The sequence below is a fragment of the Carassius gibelio genome, chromosome B2 (genome assembly GCF_023724105.1).
Source record: "Carassius gibelio isolate Cgi1373 ecotype wild population from Czech Republic chromosome B2, carGib1.2-hapl.c, whole genome shotgun sequence".
Lineage (NCBI taxonomy): Eukaryota > Metazoa > Chordata > Actinopteri > Cypriniformes > Cyprinidae > Carassius > Carassius gibelio.
The window spans coordinates 25,701,098-25,710,926 of record NC_068397.1 but is presented as its reverse complement, the minus strand read 5'-3'; the positions used below and the strand labels follow the sequence as shown (position 1 = coordinate 25,710,926).

The window sequence follows — 9,829 nt, the reverse complement described above, 5'->3', positions numbered from 1 at the left end:
GAGAAGTAATTTGTCGGGTTTTGTTGTGAAAACCTGGCAACCCTACACACTCTTCTCTTTAAGCAATTTTGGGCTTGTTTTTCTGTAAAGTCGCTTACAAATATTGGTAGTCGCGGGTCGCGTTTTTTTTGGGCTTGTTTCTAAAGTGTAGTTGCTTATTTTGGCTTTTCCCCGGCTCCATAATAAGTTATCAAGCAGATATTTTCTATATGTTATTTAAACGTAGGAGTTCCCACCCAAATCTTGCTACTAATTGGCTCTGACCCAGAGGCAGAGCAGGGCAATCTGTTTTTTTTTCTGTTTAGGAAAACGTTGTCAGTGAGTGATGTAAACTTCAAAGAAATGCGCGAGTTGCGACTGGTGGTGACTGACTGGACTGTAGGATAGTTTTTATTATACAATAATAAATCAAGAATTTGTGAATTCAGAATGATTTATTTGTGTGTGCAAATTTTAATTATCAGTTGTTTACTGTGTATATAATGTACTGGGTACATCAGTCTATATTTGATATCCCATCAGTTTTCTAATGTTAAATTATGTTAAAAGGTGGTTTAACTCCCTCTTGTAACGTGTGTACAGTTTTGTAAAACTGCGCACAATCTGTATACATGGATGTAAATCAACAATCTGTACCCACAGTTTAAAATCCGTCCCCACGATTTATTTATTTTTCTTATCCCGGAACGGTGCTCCGTAGAAAAAGTCGCTTGTGCTTGTTTTCACAGGCCTGGTTGCTTATTTATCTCGCGAGATTTGGCAACACTGTTTCTGAAACCTGCCTGTCCACTTGGTTCACGTTTGTCGTCTACTTCAATATGAGCCATTCTTGCTTTCTTCCCGGCGATAAAAGTAAGGTTGCGTTGCAAAACTTATTCTAACTAAAACTTATTCTGCAGAGGAAATACTAACACAATGTGTACGCGTTTCTATTCTTGCAGATAATTAACTGAAATGGACACTTTCTACAGTATGTAAAACCAAGCATTTTCTCTCATCTCATAATTTCGTCACTCAAGACTAAAGAACGTTATATTTAAAGTTTATTGATTTTTATTCTGTAAAATTCGTTGATATTTCAGGCCAATTTTTTTTTCCCTTGTCACGTAGGCAGTTTCAGATCTCGCGTTGGGCCAAATGTCAGCGCTGAAGCTCAGAGTGGAAGTCATATTATAGCTCCTGTACTCACTAACAATACAATAACAGGCGGTGTCCACTTCCTACATAACGCACACGGTAAGTAAAATGTATTGTACTTAATGGATATTGAAAATATTTCAGATAATGTTTGTTAATTTCTTAAAGTATTTCTGTTTATATATATATATATATATATATATATATATATATATATATATATATATATATATATATATATACATATATATATATATATATATATATATATATATATATATATATATATATATATATATATATATATATATAATGACATCTGATAAAGTTATGTTAAAGGGTTAGTGATGTCATTAATGACTCACAGTCATGTCGTTCCAAACCTGTAAAACCTCGTTCATCTTCGGAACACAGTTTAAGATATTTTATATTTAGTCTGAGAGCTTTCTATCCCTCCATTGAAAATGTATGTACAGTATACTGTCCATGTCCAGAAATGTAATAACAGAGATGTATAAAGTACTAGAGAACCATACTTGAGTAAAAGTACAAGTGCTCTATCAAAAAAGTGACTTGAGTAGAAGTAGAAGTTCTCTTCAAGCACCACACTTAAGTAGAAGTACTAAAGTATTCAACATTTTTTGTACTTAAGTATTGCAAGTAGTCTATTTTAAAATTTACTACTCAAGTACTGAAAGTAAAAGTAGAAGTATTGTGTTATGTAGCTATTAAAGAAAGTAGTCAAAAGTTTGAACATATTGTTTTTACTATTTCAAATGATTAACCTAAAGGACAATCACAATTCCTTTGACTGTAACTTCTTGTAAACAAAAAAAGGGTTACTAGGGTTAGTTAGCCCAATTTGCAAAATGATGTCATTAATAACTTACCCTCATGTTGTTTCAAACCCTTAAGACATCAGAGGGTCATTTAGAATTTTTTGAAGCATCGAAAATACATTTTGGTCCAAAAATAGCAAAAACTACGACTTTATTCAGCATTGTCTTCTCTTCAGTGTCTGTTGTAAGACAGTTAAAAACAAAGCAGTTTGTGATATCTGGTTCGCGAACGAATCATTCGATTTAACCGGATCTTTTTGAAACAGTCCACCAAATCGAACTGAATCGTTTTAAACAATTCGCGTCTCCAATACGCATTAATCCACAGATGAATTAAGCTGTTAACTTGTTTAATGTGTCTGACACTCCCTCTGAGTTAAAACAAACCAATACCCCGGAGTAATTCATTGACTCAAACAGTACACTGAACTGATGTGAAGAGAGAACTGAAGATGAACACCGAGCCGAGCCAGATAATGACTCGTTCACTGTCAGACGCGTCCGATTCGTGAACCGAGGAGCTGATGATACTGCGCATGTGTGATTTAGCGTGAAGCAAACCGACACACAGAGCGTCTGAACTGAACTGATTCTTTTGGTGATTGATTCTGAACTGATTCTAATGTTATGAGCCCATGTGCAGTCAACGCCAATGACGACATTGCATCGAGCGCAAAAGAATCGGTGAACTGTTTTCTTCAACTGGTTCATTGAATCGAACTGTCAGAAAGAACTAACGTTACTGGTCATCCGAAAACCGATGCAACCGTTTCTTGACTCGTGAACGAGTCATTATCTGGCTCGGCTCGGTGTTCATCTCTCTCTTCACAGCAGTTCAAGTCAGCATGCGCAGTCTTCTTAATCGCTTGTTTCGCTCAATGATGTGCCAGCTTCATCAAACCTGCCATCTACAGTTCTGGCAGTGGTTATGGAATGGAATGATTCGTAACATTATTATAATTGTAACGAGTAACGATGCAGCACATAAAAAAAATATCGGAGTAAAAGTATTAAACTCAGCGAAAATATGTACCGAAGTAAAAGTGGAAGTAGGAGAAAAAAATAATACTCTAGTAAAGTACAGATACCGCCTTTTAGTACTTAAGTACAGTAGTGAAGTAGTTCTACTTCGTTACTATACATCTCTGTGTAATAAACATCATAAAGTAGTCCATGTGACATCAGAGGGTCTGTTAGAATTTGTTGAAGCATCGAAAATACATTTTGGTCCAAAAATAACAAAAACTACGACTTTATTCAGCATTGATTTGTCTTCCGGGTCTGTTGTGAGCGCGTTCACTGCAGTGTAGTGATGTCCGGTTTGCGAACGAATCATTCGATTTAACCGGCTCTTCTTGAACCAGTTCACCAAATTGAACTGAAAAAGCATTAATCTCCAATAAGCATTAATCCACAAATGACTTAAGCTGTTAACTTTTTTTATGTGGCGGACACTCCTTATAATGAATAGTAATGAATTTACTTAAACAGTACACTGACTAAACTGCTGTGAAGAGAGAACTGAAGTTGAACACTGAGCCGAGCCAGATAACAAACGAACGATTGACTCGTTCTCGAGTCAAAAACCAGTTGCATCGGTTTTCGGATCACCAGTACACTGAGCCGAGAACCATTTCTGTCAGACGCGTCCGATTTGAGAACCGAGGAGCTGATGATACTGCGCATGTGTGATTCAGCGTGAAGCAGACTGACACACAGAGCGTCTGAACCGAACTGATTCTGTGCTAATGTTATGAGTGCAGGTAAACCGAAGGATTGAATGAAGGGCAATCATCGCCAATGACGTCATTACGTTGAGCGCAAAAGAACCGGTGAACCATTTTTTTCAATCGGTTTATTGAATCGAACTGTCCGAAAGAACCGGTTCACGGAAAAGAACCGAACTTCCCATCACTACTGGTGATCCGCAAACCGACACAACCGGTTCTTGACTCGAGACAAAGTCAATCTTTTGGTCGTTATCTGGCTCGGCTCGGTGTTCATCTTCAGTTCTCTCTTCACAGCAGTTCAGTCAGTGTATTTTTTTGTCACTGAACGTTTTAGTAAATTAACTACTCCGGGATGTTGGTTTATTTTAACTCAGAGGGAGTGTCAGCCACATTAAAAAAAGTTAACAGCTTAATTTGTGGATCAATGCTTATTGGAGACGCTACCGTTTCAAACGATTCAGTTTGATTTGGTGAACTGGTTCAAGAAGAACCGGTTAAATCGAATGATTCGTTCGCGAACCGGATATCATAACACTGCAGTGAACGCACTCACAAGAGACCCAGAAGAGAAGACAATGCTGAATAAAGTCATAGTTTTGTTATTTTTGGACCAAAATGTATTTTCGATGCTTCAACAAATTCTAACGGACCCTCTGATGTCACATGGACTACTTTGATGATGTTTTTCTTACCTTTCTGGACATGGACAGTATACCATACACACAGTTTCAATGGAGAAACTGAGAGCTCTCGGACTAAATCTAAAATATCTTAAACTGTGTTCCGAAGATGAACGGAGGTCTTACGGGTTTGGAACGACAAGACTGTGAGTCATTATGACATAATTGTAATTTTTTGGTGAAATAACCCTTTAATGTTATATATGTCCTAAATCTAGCTGTTAACAATCTATGATTTGTAATTAATTGATATTCAGAGCAAGTTTCAAATTTTCTGCAGGTTTCACTTTTGATCGCCCACACTCTGAAACAACACAAACATCAGGTAACAGATAAGTCTGATATGTGTTAAATAATTTTCCTTCTGTCTATTAATTAAAAAACAATTAATAAGCAACAATGTATCAAGCTACAAAATCAGAATTTGTTCTAAAAGGAACTAAACCTCTGAATATTGGTTGTTTTATTTCTGAAGCAACAAGATCATTGATTTTCAAACATAAGACCCGGATCTGCAGTGAGTATCTGTATGTGACTGAGTATAACTCTCTGCCTGGTGAACGAGTGCTGCTGTCTGAGCGCTATACACAACCTCTGATCCTGCAGAGACATAGACATCAACAAGAGAGAGAAGAAGAGCTCCGCTCCAGTGGAGAGGACTTCCAGCAGGTCCTCAGATCCAGGAGCAGTGATAAATCAGTCCATCTGAACTCTCTGTTCAACCCAGATAACCATGGGATCAGTCCTAGTTCTGTCATACTGCAGGGAAACTCAGGGAATGGGAAGACCTTAACTGTACAGAAGATCCTGATGGACTGGGCATCTGATAAACTCTACAAAGAGCGGTTTGAGATTGTGTTTCACTTAAAGTGTAAAGAAATAAACCGTATTCCTGGCAGAAAGAGTTTGGTTGAGATCTTGAGCTACAGCTGCAGTTTAACACCAGATCAGATCTCACAGATACTGCAGCAGTCAGCAGAGAAGATGCTTTTCATCATTGATGGGTTTGATGAGTTGAGACTCACACAGGAGATTTATTACATGTCACCTCACACTGATGTGATTCAGAAAGCTCCAGCTGAGGTCACACTTTGTGCCCTGTTGAGGGGTCACATCTTGCCAGAGTCCTTCCTGCTGGTCACCACCAGATCTACAGCTACAGACAAGTTAAGTCCACTGCTCAAAGGACCTCAGAGTTTCACTGAGATTATGGGATTCTCTGAGAAGGGAGTGGAGAAGTACTTCCAGAAGTTCTTTCAGGATGAGCAACTTTTCAGGAGGGCTTATACATTTGTGAAGACAAATGAGACCCTCTTCACAGCCTGCTCCATCCCTGTCATCTGCTGGATCACCTGCACGGTTATGCGAGAGAGGTTCACTGATGGTGCAGATGTGACAAGCGGACTGGAAACCATCACCTCCATCTACGTTGACTTTGTGTTCACTCTTCTGGATCATCACTGCCAGGGTTTGAGTCAGCCCGTCCCGATCCTGCTAAAGAGTCTGGGTCAGCTGGCAGAGAGAGGGATGCTGGAAAGACAAGTGCTGTTTGATGAGGAAAGCGTGCATGAAACTGTTTCAGACTCTGCCAAAAATCCATTCCTATGCAAGTTCCTGTTTAAGAGAAGAATCCACCAGGAGACAATGTTCAGTTTCATGCATCTCAGTTTTCAGGAGTTCTTTACTGCTCTCTACTATGTCCTTCTGGATGAAGAAGAGTCCCAGAAGAAACTTGCAGTGCTAATATTAAATCATAACGATTGTTACCCACCAGATTTTCCAGCTGTGTGGCAGTTTACATTTGGTCTCTTGAATAAGGCTGTGAAACACACACTTATGAAGAAACATGGGCTGTTTGTTCACCCAAACACACAGGCTTGTCTGAAAAAATGGATTTTGAAAAAGTTTCATTTTAATTGTTTGTTTGATAGTGGAGCTCTTTTTCTTCTTCACTGTCTTTATGAACTCCATGAAGATGACTTTGTGAAAGAAGCTATGGAATCCGTGAATAAACTGGATACATATGGTGCATTGTTGAGAAGAACAGACTGCTGGGCCCTGCTGTACTGCCTTCAGTGCTGTCAGAGCATCAAAGAACTGGATCTCCAGTATTCCAGTTTAACGCCTGAAAAGTTAATGTTGATTCTACCTGCACTCCACAAGATTAAACATTTGCAGTAAGTGCTTTGGTGCAAAACAGATCCTACACTGATAATGCAATGATATTCCTACCCTGTCTGTCTTCCTACCTTTTTTGTGATATGACCACGGTTGTTTATTTTAATCTGTTTCTCCAGTATTTCCAATGTAAAATAAACCTCTTGCAACTGTCAGATTTATCCCAAAATAGTATTAAGGTTGTTAAAAAGGATTTTTGACATAACAAATATTTTATACATTAAATTTATCATTACATTGTTATTGTTTGTTATTGAAAATGTAATTTATTTAGTCATTACCGTAATGTTCTGTATTTGATTTTAAAGTTTGCTTCTAGAAGATGCATCTGATCTTGGTAAACTGCTGTGTGCCCTCACAAGAGGACAGACTCTGAATGCCCAGGAGTAAGGTTTTTTTTTTAATACCACCGACTCAAAATATGTTTTATACATTTAATGTATTTCATACACACCTGCTATCATCCTTCAGTGGACTTTTTTTTTCCTGTGCTTTGCAGAGTTCGTGTCAGATCCTGGACTGGAATTGTTGCCAATTGTTCTATCAATACCCTTATTCTGTCAATCAGTGAACAGCTATCCAGGTGTAGAAAGAGTTGTTTTAGTTTTTCCTGTTCATCAGATAGCATTTTCTCACAATGATCATGTAATGACCTTTATGATAGTTTAATAGTTTCAACTGTACATGTGTAGATATAAGTAAATATTTCACATTTGTCTGGCATGTTAGTTCTCCAACATAATACCTTCAGATTATTATTATGGTAAAAGTAACGCAATTAAATTGGAAACTCAAACAGATAAAATAATGAAATGCCACACTTGCTGCTTTTTTTTTTACTGTCAATGTTGCAAATAATTACTGCTTCCCAACAGGCCATCAATTAATCATAATATTAAAAAGTCTCAAGTTCTAACTTGTTGATTTATTAGACACCTAACAACATAATCAGATTCAATGCACATCTATTGCTTTATTGATACCAGTTTTTTTTTTTCATTTTTTCTAGTGTCCGCATAGGAACTCCATGTCTATGGTATAGAGACCCTGCAGCATCTTTGCACTCACTCAGTCTCACATCTCCACACTCAGAGCTCATCAACATCAACTGGAACAAACTTTTTCAGATAATAAACCAAAAGGATTCAGATGCATTAATTCATATTCTATATTTCTATAAACTGAAAAAGATAGAAATAGTAGTAGACCGCCTGACCGAGAGATGGTGTGTTCGGACCCTTCAGATGTTCCAGAACTGCCCCAGTCTGACAGAAGTCAAGTAAGAAAAAGATCTGAAATCACCTTCTGTCGTGTTAGGAACTCTTGTGTTGGTCATATTTAAAGGAATATTCCACCCAAAACATTTACTCATTCTTGTGTTCCAAACCTGTGGAACTTTCTTCTGTGGAACAACTCAGAAGATTTGTTCTTGGCAACATCCATATAACATCCATTGTTATGGAATACTTCAAATGAATGTGTGAAAGCAAATTATTAATAGTATCCATTCCTAAAGTCTTGATCATTTTATCTTTAACTAGGGTAGATGCTCTCTTTTTACTGGAGGAGGGAATCAAGATCTTGCAGAGGTCACGCACAAGACCAGCCTGTGTTTTGAGAGTTGAAGGGTTTGTACTGGCTTGTCATCAAACTTTTTGCATCAGTAAATAAACTAGTGTATTTTTTGCAGTTTAATAGAGGTTAAAGCTTTTAAGATTCAAAACACAAAAAAACATGAACGATGTCTACAGTATGTGACTTGTGCAGCATATTCCAAGTCAAGTTACATAACATTTGGTGAGGAACAAACCCAGTTGAGGAGCAATCTTTTCATTACCTGTCAATAGCTACTTACATTTTAGTCTGTTTCTCCAACAAACAATTGTTATTACAGTGATTAATTTCTATTAAAAGCAGATATCAGGTTTGTTATTGACTCTGTAGTGATGCTATGCTTTGTGCTTTCTGGTTATGAAGGTTGGTTTGCCATAAACTGTCTCAAAAATGTACAGATTATAAAGACAGTGAACTTAGCTGCAACCAGAAGGTGATGATTCATTTGAATTCTTGGGGCTTTTCTATGGAGAAGTTAAGGAAGTAAGTAAAAACTAAGGTTAATAAATGAATGCATTGATAACTATAAGAACTGTAAAATAATAGCCAGAAACAAAAGATTGACTTTTTATGATTTATACAATATTTCTATGTAAACATTGTAAATTAAAAGTTTTCAGTATAATAGCATATTTTCATATATAATTAATACATGTTTAATCTCTTGCTTCTCTCCATTTTTAAGGTCCTTGTTTTAAAAATGAATGGTATGGCATGATAACTAGCATCTTGACCAGAGCTGTGGCTGGAGATGACGACAACTCAGATGTATATAAAATGCAGTTAGGTTTTGTATTGTAATAGTTGTCAAGACAATTTATTTGCATAAATCTTTTCAATATACAGATAGTTTTAAATCAGTTTTACAGTTTCATGATGATTATTTTTTTTGTAGTTTAGAGCCGGGTGATTGTAAAGTTAATGTTTGATGATACAAACAAGCAGTTGAGATTTGCTCAATTCTATATACTGTGAGACTTTGAGCACTGTTTGTATGCAAAAGAAAAAAGATTTTAAGGTGGGGTTATTGAGTATGATGTGATAAAGAGGATTATGAATCTTAGGTTTTGTGATGTTTATAACAATTTAGTGTATTAAGTCCATTTACTATTTGTTGATGTTTATCATTTAAATGCGGTGTATAAACAATGGGAATTAAGATTATGGTCATATCACTCACCCATAAACAGTTCAACAAAAATAGATACATGATACAAAATGTTATGGTCTCCTATATGCAAACCAAAGACAACTGTGGCAAGGAATGAAAAACTCCAGGTAAAAAAAAGCCTCGGGAGAAACCCAGGTAATACCAGGGGGTCAGTTTTCCTCTGGATATACATTCATACGTCAGTAATTAAGCAGACAAATCTCATGTAACTGTAGTGGTGTTCTTTTCATTGGATTATTTGATTTGGCAATACTGTAAAAAATAAGAATTTGGGAATTCCCTGTTTGGTTTTAGCTACAAGCTCATGTGAAAGTTTAATAAAACATGAAAGCAAAGTCCCTGCAGATGTCCACTGATTTGCATTAAATAATTAGTGAGTACCACTTTAAGGAATAGTTCACCCAAAAATAAAACCCATAATTTCCACAGCCGTGTTGTTCTAGACCTGCACAACTTTAAGAATATCCTGACCACTCCGTG

The 9,829-nt window shown here is 36.8% G+C and overlaps 1 protein-coding gene across 1 annotated transcript; it reads left to right on the top strand.

Moving 5' to 3' along the window:
• The first annotated feature begins 770 nt into the window (after nt 1-770).
• Nucleotides 771-9,684, top strand: nlrp3l (NACHT, LRR and PYD domains-containing protein 3-like). Its single transcript, XM_052548670.1, has 11 exons — nt 771-852; nt 942-970; nt 1,111-1,236; nt 4,667-4,711; nt 4,862-6,563; nt 6,873-6,950; nt 7,064-7,147; nt 7,574-7,843; nt 8,106-8,192; nt 8,542-8,661; nt 8,864-9,684. The coding sequence occupies exons 2-11, from the start codon at nt 955-957 to the stop codon at nt 8,874-8,876; spliced, it is 2,541 nt and encodes an 846-aa protein (XP_052404630.1). The 5' UTR covers nt 771-852; nt 942-954; the 3' UTR covers nt 8,877-9,684.
• The last annotated feature ends 145 nt before the right edge of the window (nt 9,685-9,829 follow it).